General features: G+C 39.0%; 1 protein-coding gene across 5 annotated transcripts in view; it reads right to left on the bottom strand.

Moving 5' to 3' along the window:
- ABCD1 (peroxisomal ABC transporter 1) overlaps window positions 1–18,670 on the bottom strand; it is a 97,789-nt gene that overhangs the window by 77,914 nt on the left and 1,205 nt on the right. For all 5 annotated transcript variants that reach the window (XR_016113089.1, XM_088985368.1, XM_088985367.1 and 2 more), the window contains 4 exons: window positions 12,906–13,097; window positions 11,338–11,623; window positions 11,020–11,244; window positions 163–360 (listed from right to left, as the gene is read on the bottom strand). Coding sequence is in view for 4 of the 5 variants with exons in the window: in XM_088985368.1 (XP_088841494.1) it covers window positions 163–360; window positions 11,020–11,244; window positions 11,338–11,623; window positions 12,906–12,967 (771 nt within the window). In the remaining variant the exon portion in view is untranslated. The remainder of the gene's footprint in view (window positions 1–162; window positions 361–11,019; window positions 11,245–11,337; window positions 11,624–12,905; window positions 13,098–18,670) is intronic.

Raw genomic sequence — 18,670 nt, 5'->3', positions numbered from 1 at the left:
TACCAAACTAAAATGTCATATGGGTGCAATAAAAAATTACTAAATTATCAAAAAAAAATTATAATAATAAAAGAAAAAAAATGAACCCAGCATCCTAAAGTGAGAAAATGGATCTAAACATCTAAGCATTAAGAATTACTGGATTCATGGAGGAATAAGTACCAGTATCCAGAAAACATATTTTGAGCTTGCATAAGAACACAGACGCCAAGTATACAGCAAGCCATCAGTAACTGCTATAAGATCCTCTTGTATGAGGTCACTCAACTCTGAACAGAACCTTGGTATATCACTTGCTATTCGCTGTTCAGGATTTGTAATTCGACCATCAACATGTGAAATTTTGTAGTACGCCATATTCTGAAATACAAAGACAAACTATAAGCTATTTATCAAGAACCAACCATAAAACATTTCAGACTATTTAACACAAAATTATGGATGGTGCCATATCTCAACTTATTTAGCAATGTCCTACAGAATTGAGAAAAAAAAAGAAAATTAATAGACAAAACAACCCAGTTGTGGTCCATATCAAAGTAAGAGACGTTTTCATCCAGAAAACTCGGTGGATCTAGGAAAGAATCCTGTATAAAAAATTCAAATTAGGGGACAAAGTTTAGATAAATGGGGTGCAAATAATTGATGTTGGGAAAGAAAGCCCATGAAGAATTAACATGCACAGTGCTTAGAAAAAGATTGGGTGCTTTTCTTGCAAAGTGATGTTCAAATCAAGGAATTTTTTGTATCAATAACAAGATGAGTAGCGTTTTTTTGTATCAATATGCAACTAGCTTTTGCATATTCAGTTCCTTGGTTTTTCCTATACCATCCAGTACAGCATAGACCTCAGCTCTAAGAGAGTCCCTAACCCCACTGGGACCTGAATACATTGCAATCACCTCCCCATTCTCATCTCTGAAGACACCTCCTGCACCTGAAGGACCTGGATTGCCCTCACAAAATTTAACTTTATAAAACCATAGCCTGGTGGTGACCACACAGGACAAGCAGAAAAACAAGCAGGAACAGAATATCCCACCTCCATCCAGCTGTTCAGCAACATACCCGTAGAAACATCATCAAATAGGTCCAAAGGTTTTAACCAATGCACCACCCTAACTGTTATTACTTCAATAATACCTTCTTTATTTCTTTCACTTTCAGAAAATGTTCTGGATTTCCTTTAATCCCATAGAGCCCAGCAAATAGCAGCCCTCACACACCTCCGCATAATCCTTCCCCTTTTCTTTGGCCACCTGAGGAAAGAAGAGCTAAACAAGCTTTGAATATCTTGCAGTGGAATCCACCTGCAACTAAATATAGAAAGAAACTAGTCCCAAATACCAGCAGCAAAGGGGCAAGAAATTAATAAGTGGCAAGAGCTTTAACCACTAGCCTTGCAAAGAACGCACCAATTTGGAGACAAGCACGAAAAAAGCCTTTTTCTTTGGTGTAAGTCACAAGTATTACATCTCTCCAAGAAGGCTTCCCAACAAAAAGCTCAAATCCTTGGAGGAAGCAGCTCACCCAAAACCTCCATCAGCCCTACTTTTAGAGACCAGTTCCCAATTCACCTTGTGATCCTTCCTCTCCTCCCCTAGTTCCCACAAGAAGTCCCTCATCAACTTTTCCAAAACGCTACTTATCTTAACCAGGATCCTAAAAACTAATAAGTAATACACTGGCAAGCTGGCCAATGTAGGTGATCCTGCCTACTTATCCTAATCAAGGTGATTCTGCCACCCAGAGATAAGTAATTCTTCTTCCAAGAGGCTAATTTCTTAGTGAACCTATAAATTACAAGGCACCAAAACGTACCTTTCCTCGGATTATCCCCTAGAGGCATCCCCGAATAATTCATAGGCCATTGAGACACCACACATCCCAAAGCTTCAGCCCTCTCCATTATAGCTCTCTCCTCCATATTGATCCCCACCACAAGGCACTTCTCAAAATTCACCTTCATCTTTAACATTTTTTCAAACAATTGAATCACCAACTTCATATTTCTGACCCACCTCACATCCTCCCCTTCACAAAATAGAATTGTATCATCAGCAAACTACAAGTGGGTGATAGGAATATTATCTTTTCCAACCCTCCACCCCCTCACAAGACTTCTAGAATCTACTCTCTCAATTAACCTCCCCAAAACTTCTACAATCAGGGTAAAAAGGAAAGGAGAGAGGGCCCCTTGTCTAACTCCCCTAAAAAATAGGAAGTGATCCACTATAGTTCCATTCATCAAGATGGAATAATGTGAAGTCTCAATACAACCCAAAATCCATTTACACCATTTCTCCCCAAAGCCAAAACAATCCATCACGTGCATTAAAAAAGACCAACCAACCATGTCATAAGCCTTTTATAAGTTCAACTTGCACATAATCCCTTTTTTTCTTGTTCTCCTCAGACTTCCACACACTCATTGGCAATTAAAATTTGATCCACAATTTGTTTGTTTCCCACAAATGCCCTTGATTCTATAATATTAAATCCGGAAGCACCTCTCTAAATCTTTTAGACATGACCTTAGCAATAATTTTATACAGACTATTAACCAAACTAATAAGCCTACAGACTCTTGGGTGACTTGCTCCAACTTTCTTTGGGACCAAAACAATAAAAGTTGAGTTCAGCCCCGGATTTATCACCCCCTTCTAGAAAAATTCATTGCAAATTTTAATGATATCCAACTTTAGTATCTCCCAACAGTCTTGGTAAAAAGCCAATAGTAAATCCATCCAGTCCTGGAGCTTTCAAGCCACTTCTTAGTCTCCTCAGACAATTTTGGCCAATCCAAACCTTCTATCCAGATTCTCTGGTTTAAGGGCCTTCTAAATATAGACTTAAAGTGCTCCACAAAGGCCCTAGAAATCTCATCTTGCTAAGTAATAGACACCCCATCATCCTCCAACTTAGAAATCAGACTTTTTATACTCCAACAGCTATCATTTCACTTTTTGTTAGGTTTACCATTAGGCCTGATACTATCTCGAACCAGAACAGAAGATGTTTCAGGTTAATGATTTGGTCCTCTAAAACACTGCAGAAAAAGAGTGTGACATCTGCATATTGCAGAATGGGAATTTTTGTGCCATTAGTTCTCACTTCAAAACCCTCCAACATCTCTAGCTCTGCAGCCCTATCAACCATTCTACCAAGACCTTCCATTACTAATTGAAATAGCAGTGGTGACAAGGGATCCCCTTACCTCAAACCTCTCAAACAGTTGAAGTTACCTCTTGCTGAACCATTAATTAGGACAGAGAATCTTGGGGTAATTATGCAGACTTTCATCCAACTTCTCCACTTAGAGCCAAAGTGCATTCTCATCAACAAATAATCTAAAAAGGCACAGTTGACATGGTCATAAGCCTTTCTGTATGTCTATTTTACAGACCAGCCCACTCCTCCCACTTCTTGAATCAATCAACTCATTGGCTATGAGAACAACATCGTGACACGGTCTAATTCTTCTCACAATTCTTCCTTCAAACTAGAATCTACTGGCCCACACACCCGTCACTGTAAACTGCATATTGTTTGCCTCCCAAAGAAATTTCGCAGAAATAGAAAAAGCCCCAACTTGCTTATCTATCAACTTGAAAGAACTATAGTCCCAGATTAGTGCAACCCCTCCAGCAGTGTTAACTGCTGGGATTTCAATCCAATCACAAGGTTCAAAACCCCAAATACTTGTCACCACTTTGAAGGAGTTTAGTTTCCTGAAGAAAAGGAAAATCAGGTTTCCATTCCTTTAAAAAAACCCCAATTACTAATCTTCTTCTGCCTGAACCGAGGCCTCGGACATACCACAAAATTAATTTTAGTTTTTCCATATGCTAGTTTCTTGGAGATTTATTGCTTCTCTCGCACTTCCAGCACTGTCAATTAAACCCCAAGCAAGCTTCAGTAACTCTTTCGATTGTCTCCTATTTTTCTTCCCCTTTTCCATCAAAAATCTGTTTTCAATGACCACCAGTAAGGCTTTTGTTTCTTCTTCAAGCCCTTTGGAAGAGACCCCCAAAAACACCACAAAACCGAGAAACTTATACATGACCCAATTGGAAATTTCATTATCATCTAAATACCTCAGATTTACCTGTTGTGGCTGTGTCCGCTGAGGTTTATTGTCTGGCAGAACTACTGCTAAAGATTCTGGCACTGTCTGCAATTGGGCTTGCGCCAAGGGAGGAAAATCTTCCTTCTTGCCAAAGTCAGAAGTTACTGGAACGTATAATGTCAGCTCCCCTGCCTTTCTGTTCCCGTCGAAGAGCTTGTAACTGAAACTTCTAGGTGTCTTACCTTTTCCATATTAGCCGACAATGGTGCAGCTTCCATGGGTGAACCCGGTGAAAGAGTTGCCACAGCTTCTACTTCCTTTCCTCCTAACCCACTCTCTTTTGGAGGCTGTGAACGAGCCCTTAATCCGTCTCTCGAGTGACCTGAGAGAGAAAACTCTTCCTCGACTTGATGCTCTTCCTCCCTCTCACTATCCCATTAGTCGTCTTCGCTCCAAGTATCAGAGTAGCTTGATCGTTCTCCTCCGATTGAAGCTTCGAACTCAGAAGAAGAGGAGGTCGAATCTTCAAACAGGGCTTTGCCATTGCCTTTGCCCTCTACCTGCTGATACCTGAAACAAGGGTGTTTATCCTTAACTGGGCTTTTGATGCGTAATGTGCCCAGATCCCTATGGGCTTGATGTGATTCTTTTCTCTTTTTAAGAAAGAAAGTCAGGGGCCTTTAAGGCCCACAAACAACTCTTTTGTTCGTTTTTTAAGGCGGCCCACCACCACCTCAACTAATTTGTCCACTACTTCCACATCATCCAAGTCCGACTAAGAGAAATTTGAAATTTGAAAAATCCTAACCTCTGCCTCCCTTTGTCAGATACAATTTCACCCTAACCGTTCAATTTATTTTGAAATATACATTTCTGATTTCCTCTTCTACCTTTCCTCCTTTTGACTAGCTCCCATCCCCCTTCATCCTCACTTCTAGTGATCGAGGTTAACTCTTGCACGTCATCCTTTTGGTCATTAGAAGGAGCCCCCATGTCCCCCTCCTTTGAAGCCTCCACCAAAGGTCTATCTAACGTCTTCTTCACTAGTCTAACCTACTAACAACTTTTGTATTAGGTCAAGACCTATTGGGACCACTGCTTTGAAGTATGATGGGATTTTCATTTATTCTGTTTTTATCTCTAGTCAGATAGTCACTTCAAGCATCTCCTTCCCAACCACTGCATTTACCATCCGATGGGGTTTTCATTTTTAATCTGATGCATTCAAAAGACTCTCTATAAGCTCTAGAGTCATCTAATTCCAAAAAACATCCGCAAAGATCTCCTATTTTTTGGACGACTTCAATACTCCACAATTATAGTGGCAATCCGAAGATCCTTACCCAAATGTAACCCCCAATGTCTTCCTCCTTCTGCCAAGTTCTGATAGACTCTATCCAAGGTTCTAAATGGAGCAGGGCTCCTTTACAACACCCCGCACCAGTGTTAAGTATTTTCCGAGCATCTTCCTTTGAGGGCAGGAAGAACAGCCACTTTTCACCATCAAGGCACCTCACATCAACCCCCTACAGACACTTCCACACTTTGGATGCCCAGACTTGGACTTCGTCCACCTCAAAACCCTTTCAATCGAAGGTTCCTATCAAACAAGTTTGTAGGAAGCTCGATCTCTCCTTTACGCTCTTGTTGTCTACTTCCAAAAAGATAGAGTTGCGGTTTGCCTTCACGCAAATTCCTCCACTTGTCATCCACTAAAGAAAGATCCGAAAATCCCCCTTGCCTCTACGTAAGCCTCAGCTTCCAAAAATCTCGAGACCTCTGAAAGTTGTTAGGACGTCAATGGGGTCTCCGGTTGCCATTGGTCAAAATCGTCTTCTATCATCGGTCGCAAGCACCGACGAAAGAGGGCGCTAGTTGTTGATCGACGGCCATGTCGACAACCATGCCGAATGTGTAGTTGAAGCTTAACCCCACAAGAAGAAGTTTGGTTTATTTCATTTTGTTATCCTTAAAAAAGTATAATCAGAAATACTATCTTCGAAAACAATATGTATGGACATCCAACTTTTCAAAACCTCTATTGCCAAGTTAATGACCTCGGCTTCAGAAGAAGATTTTTTTTTCAAAAATCCTATTGTTCCTTTCTGACCACACAGCCCACAGCATTGCCAAAGGGATGGAATTCCAGCGTAACTTTCCTTTTTTAGATAGTCCCTAAATATGTCATTCCTCTAACAGAGCTCTAACTAAGGCTGGCATACACCACTTGTGCCTTCTTTTTCAAAAACTTAATTCTATCTAATTCCTCAGGATAAACTTCCCAGTGAAAGAGATTTGGAGTAAGCCTGTTCCACCTAAGATTCAAGCTTTCTATTGGGAAATTTCCTTGGAAAGATAAATACTTGTGATATGTTGCAGAGAAGAATGGATAATTTTTGCCTATCTCCTCGTACATGCTTTCTATGCAAGGCCGGTGGTGAAACCTTATCCAATTTATTAATCTCCTACTCTTTTGTGCATTGTACCCACGAGTCATTCTGTTCATTGTTTGGTTGCTAATGGGATCCCCCACAAGACATGGTTGGTATTTTCAATCCTAATTTCTTGAGGCAACAAAATAAAAGAGGAAGGATATTGTGGAAAACAGTAAAGGCAGCAGTGGTTTGGGTAGTATAGGAAGAGAGAAATGGGAGAATCTTCAATGGGAAAAGTAGATCAATGGAGGAGGTAATAGACAACATAAAGATAAAGGTTGCACATTGTGTAAAGACGATAAAAAGCTTTCAGGTCTTCTCTATGAGTGAAATAATAAGAACTTGGATGGAGGTGGCACGTTCTTCTAGAAATGATAAGGATGGATTGGAAACCTCTAGAAGGCAACAAAGTAAAACTAACTTTGATGGAAGCTCGATGGGCAATCCGGGATTGGCAAGTATAGGAGGTGTCTTCAAAAACTCTACAAGCAGGGTAATGGCCTTATATTCAAGGCCTATTACAAAACTCTTTGAAAGCTGAATCGATGGCATTGTTGGAAGGACTTCAACTAGCAAAGCTAATTATCTGATGGGCAAGATGTAACAGTCATATTTTCTGATCAAAAAAAAAAGATGTAACAGTCATATTTTCTGATCAAAAGAAAGATGTAACAGTCATATTTTCTGATCAATAAAAAAATTTGTAACAGTCATATTTCGTGGAATCTTAGACTTTCTTTTAGGAAAGTGGGAAGTATTGTTAAGGACCTAAATGTTGAAGTCAACTGGGTGAGGAGTGCAAATGGCATAGCTGATTCCCTTGCTAAGCAAGGGGTCATGAGAGAAAGGGAAAAAAAGGTATCTAAAACATGTCTAGGAATATAGAGTTCCAGGCCTTGATGAGGGGCAAACTTTAGACTATCATTCATCTTATATGTTAAGATTCCCAAAACTCTGAATAATGAATACGGTGTGAATTATCAGGAGAAGAAAGACATTTTTCCTCCATTATCAAGTTGTTCAGATGTTTTTTTTTTCGACAAGTAAAATTCCGTTCAAAAGAAAAAAAAAAATCTGAGTAGGTTTTAAGACAACGCCTAACAACAAAAACAAGTAAAACTAAACATCCTTAATCTTTCATAATACAATTTTGCAATCCCACCACCTCCCATAAACTCCCCCCTAGGCCTCTCTCTTGACCTTTGAAAATTCAAGCAACATCAAAACCCAATCAGCAACAGATTTGCCATCAGCCACGACCAACTTGTCCAGCCTCCATAACTTGTCTTCAAAACATCTTCAATTCCTTTCCTAGTATTCCAGCAAACGGAAAATTGAAGACAGATCCTACTTATTCTGGCCATCTTACCTCCTCTAATTCCTGGCCATGAGGACTGCAGGTATGAACTTTCTCACCAAACTCCTTACTAACACCTCCTTCCGTTTCTAAGACTCCCACAATTCCAGGATAACAGTCCCGTTTCAGTCTCAACCTCCACTATCCCTCCTATCTTTTTCTTCAAACAGCCCCTTCGCTCTTCTTCTACCAAATCATCTTCCCTCTCTTCTTCCTCCCACTCCACACCCCCTCCCCTAAGACTTTTTTTCTTATTTTTTCTTCTCTTCTGCTACTTTCAAACTGCTCAATTGCCCTTTTAACCACTCTCACCACTCCCAAAAAAAAATAAATAAATAAACCAAGAGATTTACCCACCTCCACCTGTCTCTCCACTAGCTTCTCAATGTCCACCCTTTCTCCCCTAAACCTCTCATTTGAAACCTCCTCCCCCTCAAGGCCCTCAACTGCCTCACCCCCCCTCCTTTACCCCATCCCCCAAGACCTCTCGCTCTCACACTTCCCCTTATCAGCCCCATCTTCATGATTTCCTTGATAATTTATTCTTCTTTTTTCTGCTGTAAACTCTTCTTTGCTATCCACAACTTTATTCCAAGTTAGGAAGCTTTCTTTTTCTTATGTTTCTCCTTTCACCCTTCTCTTCAGCTCTGATTCCCTCCTCCCTTATCTTATTGACTTCTTCCAATGTCTTTGAAGAGAACAAGAAATTCAAACTCAACTCAGCATTCAGACGGGGAATGATCTCTAATGATCTTGAACCAGTCACAAACTTTTTCGTTCTTCTTGCCGTCACTGTAAACTTCACTAGACTAGTCTCCCTATCTTTAGTTTCTGCAGTCCTTGAGACTCTTCTCCCACTATCAATAACAGGTTTTGGACACTGGACCGCAGTCAGCAACACAATCTGGATCAAAGAGATGCCTTCCTGGTCTTGGTTAAAACTGTAGAGTTGAGCAACCACTTCCTCTTCAAGCACCAACTTTCTTTTCAGTTAACGGTCATCTGTGTGTAAGTTGGTCTCCTCATATTGCTTTGCTTCACTGCGATCCAACAACGCAATCTTCCATCCATTGAGCTCTCAGACCTGATTTTTACTTTCTGTCTCTCTCGCTTCTCCAACCGATCAGCCCCAACCTTTCTTTCCCAAAAATACCCCTTAACACCCACAACCACTTGTGTCAGTTTGCTTTTTTAAACTCCTTACTAATTTCTTGAAGTAGTGGTGCCCCACACCTAATTTCCTTTGTGTGAAAACCTCCTACCATTTGTATTTTCTCTGCCCCCAATCTAATTTCACCCAACCCTTGATCTTCTATCTTCTTAAAACTCTCCTCCTCCACGTGGACATCTCCCACCCATCCACTTGAACTCATGATTTCCACCCATCCAACTCTTACTTTCTCCCCTGCCACTTCATCCTTTTTCTTCTTCCTCTTCACCCACAACCCAACTCTTCAGCTCCCAATCTTCCTCTGTCTCCTCCAATACCCTGCTACCTGAGGCCTCTGCACCTCTGTCTCCTCCCTCCTCTCCCTTATCTCCTTCCTCTTCTACATTCTTCTGCTCTTCCATCAAACCCTCCTCCCCCGCTCTTAAGAGCGTTTCGTCATCCCCTTCGAATATTACTCCCAGGCCATAGCTTTCACCTGCAAACTTAAGAACCACCTATATGTGATAAAACATAAAAGTGGCATCCTCAACCTCAATCAAGATTCTCGCCATGTCCAGTTTTTCCCAGGGTCTATTTTTGTCACCATACTTCAAGAATCTTCTGCACCAGTTGCCTATCTCTTCAAACGTTAGAATACTCCATGCGTGTAAAGGTATGCTGATCACCCCAATCCACACTGCCCACCTCCATCTACCTTCAGACACTTCTCCTGCCACCGGGAGCCACCAGTCAAGTTGCAGATCAAGGCACCTCTTTTTTGATCTCTCATATTCCATAACAGTACACACACCACTGCCTGACTATTGTGGAACATGAAAAGCATCAGACCTCCGTTCAACTTCCTCACCCCCATAACCCTCTCTTCCCCATTCTAACCCCACCCAATCTTCAACTTTCTCTACCTACTCTGCCAGCCAGGCTATCATACACCACCCTCAGTCTTTCTTGCAACTTACCAACCACCCTAACGTCAACATTCACCTCACCTCCATTTGCAGTCCAAAGGATCCCATACCATGTATGAGAGCAGATGTTGCATAAATATTCCTGCCTTGTATAGTTGCATTGTAAGGAACTAAAAGGAAAACATTTTGTTAGATCCTTATTTGTCTATGTGTTGCTTGTGGAGTCTCAGGGAAAAAGAATCAAAAGAATATTCCTTGTTTCAAGTGGATGTATTCTGGAGATATATATGGATGTGGCTTGGCTTCCTTAAAAGAAAGAAATGGGACTGCAGGAAACTATGTACTGATATTTGAAACATTATCCTAGAAGGGAGGATCACTCATCCAGAATTTGAAGATGTGGAGAGATCTTTCAGATTGAACTTTCGGTCTATCTTTTGATATTGTCAATGGTGGTTTTCAACTTTCTTTCTTCATTGTCCATGTACTATGTTAGGATTTGAATACTTACCTCCACACTCTATCTACCCTGATCTCTTTCTCAAAGAAAATTTTCCTTATTTACCATCCAAAAAAACAGAATTTAATCACCACAAAATCCTTGAATGCACTTGATTTCTGCTGCAGCATCAGACCACTGACAAATATATTATTGTTTTCCCTGGTATCAATCTTATTGCATTAGGCTTGTTTTGCTATTTGAAATGGACAGTTTTCAATAAAAAGTACACCACTTCACAAGGCCAACAAATCCCAGATACTTTATAAGAGAAACAGAAAAGACACTTTCAAATCTGCTCACTCAACCAATAAAACATTATAATCTCAGAAAAGGGGGGAAAGGACTGATGAAGTAAAACTGGACTAATCACAAAATGCTTTGGCAAACGCAATAAAAAAGGAAAATGGAAACAATAGTCATTCACTAAGGAAGTTAGCAAGAATAAAAATTCAAACCCAAAAGTACATGACATATGTAAATAAGTACCAAATAAAGTATAAGGAATCACAACCACATAGCACAAACTCTAAATATTAAAGATTTAGAGAAACCGAGATACCGTGGTGACAGACACAAGTACCTCAAAATAATGGGAATGGATAAGCTCAGTCAATATTTTCCTGAACCGCAAACCTAATGTCCCTGTAATATACTTTGAGGTGGAAAACAGGGTTGACTGAAGGAGACATAGGAAAAGATTTTCAATTATCAGACGTAGAAAGGATGGGACACGTCTTAGAAAAGCAGCACGAAATAAGAAGCCTTGAACTTTTGCTAGCCTATTACTCAGTGCAGTCCGCAGTGCCTGAAAAATGAACAGTAATGTAAAGCCTAAAGTCAACACCCTCCCATCCATATACAAAAAACAACTTTCATATATTTCAGACAAAAGTCATACCACTATAGCCACTAAAGCTAAAAGGTCCCTTGCACCAATTTGACCCATGCGAGAGAGAAGGATTGCAGCCAGAACTTGAAGTGATTTCAATCCTCCTTTCTTTTGCCTAGTTTTCTTTACAATACCATCATTGCCATCTGCTTTATTTGTTTTCTCTTTATTATTAACAGGTCCAACATAAACATCTAAAGAATCAGGACTTGTAAATCTTCTCTGCAGTCGTAGTTGCAGGTACACAGCTGTTCCACCAGCAACTATGATGCCTGTAGTCAGTGCCAAGGCTCTCCTGTTTGGCAATAAAAGATTATAAGAGCTCTACAATGTGCAGAAAGAGTTGGGAAGTGTGTACTGTACTTTGTCTCAAAAAATATATATTATCCATAATTGGAAAAAAAGACATTTAAATGAAATAGAATTTACATTCATCTAATTCAACTGGTAGAAGTAAAATGGTACCAACTGAACAAAATACAATCACATGACATATTCATATATCATCATCATTATCATAATTTTTTATAACTTCTCCCAACTATACAGAGTCGGCCACATGAATACTGTTTTACCATCCTTTCTATTCATATATCTAAAAGCAATTCACATGGACATGGTTATAAGTGTCAGAAATTAACGAAGGTATGAAGTATTAAAAAGCCTGAGAAAAAGGATTCAGGGATTCAGCAGGCATACTCTAACTTTTAAGTTTTTCTTTGAATAATATGTGTTTTAGTTAATATAAAAATAGAATATTTGGTAGAAAAGAAAACAAATTAAATGGAGAAGCATAAATCAATGCAAACAACACTAAACAACTACAACAAATGATTGATTATTTAAGTTATCAAGTATTTCAAATTCAAATTGCGCGCTCGTATTTCATCTCAAGACATCAAGGTTCTTTAGTCAGATATTAAGGATTCAACAAAAAAAAAAGGCCCACAAGTGTTGGGTCAATATAGTCTCCATGCATGCCCAACAATTGTAAGACACCCATTTTGAACTGATCATGTAACATAATCCAAAAGGACAAGAAAAACAAATAGATAGTCAGTTCTCATATAAACTAGTATAAAGAATGAAAATTAAAACTTAGATTCATAACCATGTAACAACAAGACAAAAATCCTGATTAGTAGTCCAAGCTGCAAGAATTCCAAGGTGCATAGTAAAGAAAGTTAAAATATGGAAAACAAAGGACATTGCGGAGAAATAGAAGACATAAATATAAGGTATAGAGTATAAATTGCTAAAAGATTGGTTCCTTTCAAATTACAGTGAGAAAACTCCACAAATATTTTTTGTCGGTTTGGCTGATTGAGCAGGATAAGATATGGGTTGTACTTCGTACTTTCACCAAGTTGAAAATACTAGAGAAAAGTAAAATAAAATTAATCATGGCCTAAGAAAAGTTATCTAATTTAAGTGACCCAAAATGAAATAGAAGTTTGTCTCCATTAAGCATTTAGATCAATCATTAGAAAGCAAGATGCAAGACAGCAGAATAAGTGGCACTTCTAAGGCATTCATATAGAAAATGAACATTTGGTAGATGGAAGAACTGGCAGTACCTCCTTGAAGCTAGAAGACTTTTTCCATGCTCAGTTAACTGTAATAACTGTAAGGATGGCATGGTGTAAAGATGCCTCTTCCTAAAAATGCAAATATCAGTAAATAATGAAACTCCTCCTGGTTGATCTTGGTAGGAAGAAACCTAAGTTTTTGAAATGTAGAAGTGCAATAGCAGTTCTGCACAGTCCATCCTACAGCAGAGTGACAAGAATAAGAAATTATGAATGAAATGTTTCCATGCATGAAGTGGAGATCTCCAGAAGCCATAAGGCAAAATATAAAAGTCCTATTATAATGTACTTTGTATAGTATTACTATCCAAAAGTTAAGCTCCAGATTTCTCAATTGAAAGAAAATAACTGAATAGCAGACAAGGCAATTCAAGGTAGATAACTGGTGCAGCATACTAACATATTTATTTGTGAACTACATTAAAAGACAAATACACTTTGCTGCTAATCATCACAAACCAATCAGATATTACCAAATACTAATCAGTCACCAAGAACTTTTCCTTTCACCACCCCCCTATAAGTGACAAGATCAAAATAGGTTTATTGATTAAGCACCAGAGAGACAGCCCATTAGGCTAACATACATGAAACACATACAATTGGAGGTACAATTGCCCCAGGATGGACATTCTCAAATACGATGCATCCCCACCACCACACCAAAAGACCATCAATGAGAAAGTTTCCCAATCTTGGATTAGGCAAGTTGTCCATTCCAAAGGCCAAGAACCTACACTCATACTTGTCAGACACAAACCAGATGTAGAAGCTTTAGTCACTGGGTCACAGGTTGAACAGTTCAACTGTTTGCTCAATTATCCAATTCACTCAAATAAAAAATGCAAAAAAAAGTAAAAAAGAAAAAAATATATATAATGGTTCCAGATTATGCTTAAAATCTAATTTACATCAAAATAAGCACAAAAGAAATATTAGAGGCTACAACACCTATTGACAATGTATTATATTTCACCAAATCAACATTTTTAAGTGCAGGAGAGAAATGAAACAGAAGATACAATTTTGAAATTTGCAATAGCTTACAATATGGCAATAGTAAACATACATACTTAAAAAGAAGGATGAACTTTAATAAGATTAAAAGTAGATCAAAAGTAAGTCAAATTAAACTTTGCCATAGTAGGAATGTAATGATTGCAAAGTTATTTCAGGGGAAGCTTAACCACACAACAGAGATTAGTGGTGGTAGATGTGTGCATTGGGAAATGGAAATGAGAAATAGAGAAGAAAATAGATGTCCAAGGGAAAAAAAAATAGAGAAGAAAAACTAGCATATTTTCGAGACAGGATGACAGCAGAAGGAAAATGCAATTTAGATGGGAAAATTAATAGTATGTGGCTTGAAATGGCTAACTGCATAAATAAAGTAGCAAAGGACCTTTTGGGAGAATCAGTAGGGAAATGGCAGATGCTAAAGAAACTTGGCATGGAAAAAACAAGGTAGAAAGTATAACCAGATGAAAACAAACATGTTATAATGATTAGCAAAAGATTAAAAATAGTTAAAACTTAGAAAAATATAAAACAATAAGAAAAGAAGTTAAAAAGAATGTAACTAAAGGCGGAGATTTAAACCATGTTAGATGTATTAAAGAGGAAGATCAAAGAGTCTTGGTAATAGATGAGAAAATCAAGTAGTAAAGATGGAAAAGCTATTTTGAAAGATAATTAATAAACATGTGGAGGGTGCTAACGGGGGAGAGATTAGTACTCTAATAGTGTTAAAATGTACCTTCATAAAATTAGAATTGTGAAACTGAAGGAGGTGCTAAATAAGATGAAGAAGGGAAAGGTGTTAAGACCATATGAGATTCCACTGGAAGTGTGTAAAGGTATGGAGAGGTAGGTTTATTATGACTAACTAAACTATTTAATAAGATCATGAATGAAACTGACTAATGTTTATTGATGAATTAACTTAACATACTCCCTACCTACTTCATGTCCATGTTTCCTATGCCATCTAAAATTGCAAAGAAACTTGAGAAGATGCAGAGAGATTTTCTCTGGAGAGGGTGGGAAGAAGAAAAGAAGATGCACCTTGTGAATTGGGATCAAGTTTGTCTTCCTAAGGGAGAGGGTGGTTTAGGTCTTAGAAGATTAAAGGTGGTTAATTCGGCTTTATTGAGTAAATGATGTTGGAGATTTGCCACAGAAAGATCTTCTTGGTGGAGGTCCCAAATTGCAACAAAATTTGGTGTGGATTGGGGTAATTGGAAGCCTCGGGATCCATACCCAACATGGGGTTGTTTGGTTTTGAAAGGGATTCTAAAATCTCTTCCTGTGATGTATGAGGAAGTGAGGTTTAAGGTGGGAAGTGGGAATAGGCTAAAATTCTGGAAAGATCCCTGGTGCATGGACAGACCTTTAGCTGAGGCGTTTCACCTTCTATTCCAATGTACAGTTAATCAAGAAATATCAGTGGCAAAGTCTTATGTGATTTCTAACAACTCAGTGATCTGGAATCCTCAGTTCAGAAGAGAGTTATTTGATTGGGAAATAGAAGGTGTGATGCAGCTTCTGCAGATTTTCCATGAGCAGACGATAGACATTGCAGGTGAAGATGAATGGAGCGGGTCCTGGAGTAAGGGTGGCTGTTTCCCAGTCAAATCCCTTACTTCAAAGCTTAGTAGTACAGGGGTTACTGAGTTCCCCTACCAGCAAGTATGGAAGTCTTGTGCTCCCTCGAAGTCTATATTCCTTGTTTGGACTATGGTGCTGAACAAATGTCTCTCAAGACTCAACCTGGACAGAAGGGGTATTCAGCTCCCTTCTCTGATGTGTGGGTTGTGTGGCTTATTGCATGAGTCCACAGACCACCTGTGCTTACATTGTCCTATTTCTATGAGAGCCTGGTACCATTTCATAGGTGCAGCTGGTCTTAATTGGATCATGCCAAATTCAATGAAAAACCTTATGCTTTGCTGGAATCTCCAAGGTTTGAAGAAAAAAGAAGGTTTAATTTGGAGAACTATTCCTGCGGCAGTGATGTGGGTAATTTGGACTGAAAGGAATAGAAGAATCTTCAGCAACAAAGCTAAGAGCACTGAGGAGATAGTGCAGCAGGCGGTCAGCAAGCTGATTTCATGGGTGTCTATTACACCTGATTTTAAAGAGCTGAATGTTCCTAAATTATTTAGGTCGATATCCATTTGGGATTTGTAGCATGTCCTGTAATCTGAGCAGCTGCTTGTGGCTTGCTCTTCTATTGTATTGAGTTCTTTCTGATTCAATAAATTTATTACTTTGCCTTTCAAAAAAAAAAATTAACTAAACATACTCAAGAGGAGGTCCTATGGTGCTTGTTGTTTACTAATGATATTGTAGTGAAGGATTCCATGCAAATTTGCTTTTTTTTTTATAAGTAAATTCAATTTCATTCAAAGACCAATAAATACATCAATACAAGCACGACGTGAAGGAATGCAAGATGCACCTCTCAAATTGAAAAATAAATAAATAAAAACATTACAATGCCCAATATAACAGACCCTATTGATCCCTTGCTTAACTAGAGAATCATCCATCCCATTAGCCGACCTCCTCTCCCATTGTACCCTCACACTCATATTTCTAGTTAGCCACTTAAACATCTTAGCTTCATCCCTATACACCCATATAACAGTCTCTGGCTTCCAATAGCCATCCCACCACTAGCTTGGAGTCTCCTTCAACAATCAATTTGGTCATGTTCAATTCCTTAACTATCTGCAGGCCTTGGATTACTGTAGAAAATTCAACCGTAGTCAAGTCCCCCATACTCAAGAGGAGGTCCTTTGGTGCTTGTTGTTTACTAATGATATTGTAGTGAAGGATTACATGCAAATTTGCTTTTTTTTATAAGTAAATTCAATTTCATTAAAAGACCAATAAATACATCAATACAAGCACGACATGAAGGAATGCAAGATGCACCTCTCAAATTGAAAAATAAATAAATAAAAACATTACAATGCCCAATATAACAGACCCTATTGATCCCTTGCTTAACTAGAGAATCATCCATCCCATTAGCCGACCTCCTCTCCCATTGTACCCTCACACTCATATTTCTAGTTAGCCACTTAAACATCTTAGCTTCATCCCTATACACCCATATAACAGTCTCTGGCTTCCAATAGCCATCCCATCACTAGCTTGGAGTCTCCTTCAACAATCAATTTGGTCATGTTCAATTCCTTAACTATCTGCAGGCCTTGGATTACTGTAGAAAATTCAACCGTAGTCAAGTCCCTCACACCCACTGTTCCCAAAAACAGTACAATAATATGATCATCTTTATTTCTAAACACCCCTCCTATTCCTGAGGAGCCTAGATTACCAAGGATGCTCCCACCAAAGTTTAAGTTTAGTTTATGGACAAAACAATAAGAAGTAAACTAGAATATATGCAATGTAAGACACCAACACGTGTTTAGGCTAAGGCACAAGGCACACCAGACAAATGCCTTTTTAAAGGGGCTGCACCTAGGTCTAGGTGAGGCACAGGTCTTGGAATGTGTCTCGCCTTTGTGCACCTAGGTGCACCTAAGGCATGCCTCTTAAACTGTTGGGGTACATAAGGATTGGACACCAAGAGACAACTCAATGTGACCTTTTTCCGGTACCTTGGCTCCACAATTCATGACAAGGGAGAAATTGAGGAGGATCTCACCCGTAGAATTAGAGCATGATGGGCAAAATGGGAGGGATTCATCCAGAGTCCTATGCGATAGGTGAATAACATATATATTAAAAGGAGCATTCTATAAAACAATTGCAAGCAATGCAATGCTGTATGGAGCAAAGTGTTGGGAAACCAAGAAACATGTCCAAAAACATGTGTGGCAAAATGGATGTGCTGAGATGGATGAGTGGAAAAACTAGAAATGATATGATCAAATATGAAGTTGTAAGGGTGTAGAGGATTGATTGGCACAGTGAGGATCTCTGCTAGAAGGATGGTAAAATGGCCCCAAATGGGTGGTCGGAGAAAGTAGAGAAAGGGGATCTGAGGGGAGAAGCAGGAATATCGAGTTTCTCGAGGCAGGAACAGTTGTAACTTCTCAAGGTCTCATGAGAATGGTGTTTGTGTGTGTGTCCTCTACCTCTAGGAGGCCACCCTATTCATAGATTTTTCCTACAAGACTTTCCTCTTTTGGTCCTTTTTTCCTTTTCTTCTAGAAGGTTGCTTTTAAAGGATTAGAGCCATAGTTTTCAAGGCACCAAGGCAAGGCTAGGCGACCATAGGGCGCCCAGGCGCCTAGGCGCCTAGCCCTCACCTAGGCCATGGAATTTAAAACTATAGCTTGCCGATGGATTTCTACCTCTTTTGAACTAGTTTTTTTGGTTTTATGTATTCTGCACTTACTTTTGTGCTTGTATTTCTTGCAGTGTTGCTTAAGTAGGCAATACAATATATTAGAGTTGCAACTTACAAGTTAGAAGTTAGAACTTGAAAGAAGTGGAGGGGGCAGAGCCCCTATTTTAGATCAACAATACATAGGGAACAAATACTAAAATAAAAGAAGAAAAAGAAAAAGAAAAGTAGGGGACGGAGCCCCTGTTCTAGACCCAAAAAATCTGGTGAAAAAATATTAAAACAAGAGAAGAAATATGAAGAAGAAAAGAAGGGACGGAGCCCCTGCTTCAGAAACCAATGATGAGAAAAAAAAAAAAAGCTGAAAAAATGGAAGAAATGAAGAACAAAAGAAGGGAACGGAGCCCCTGTTCTAGACCCAGAAAAGCTG

This window comes from Nelumbo lutea, chromosome 4, assembly GCF_056320005.1.
Source record: "Nelumbo lutea isolate HS-2025 chromosome 4, American lotus-T2T, whole genome shotgun sequence".
Taxonomy (NCBI): Eukaryota; Viridiplantae; Streptophyta; class Magnoliopsida; order Proteales; family Nelumbonaceae; genus Nelumbo; species Nelumbo lutea.
This window is presented reverse-complemented; position numbering and strand designations above follow the sequence as displayed.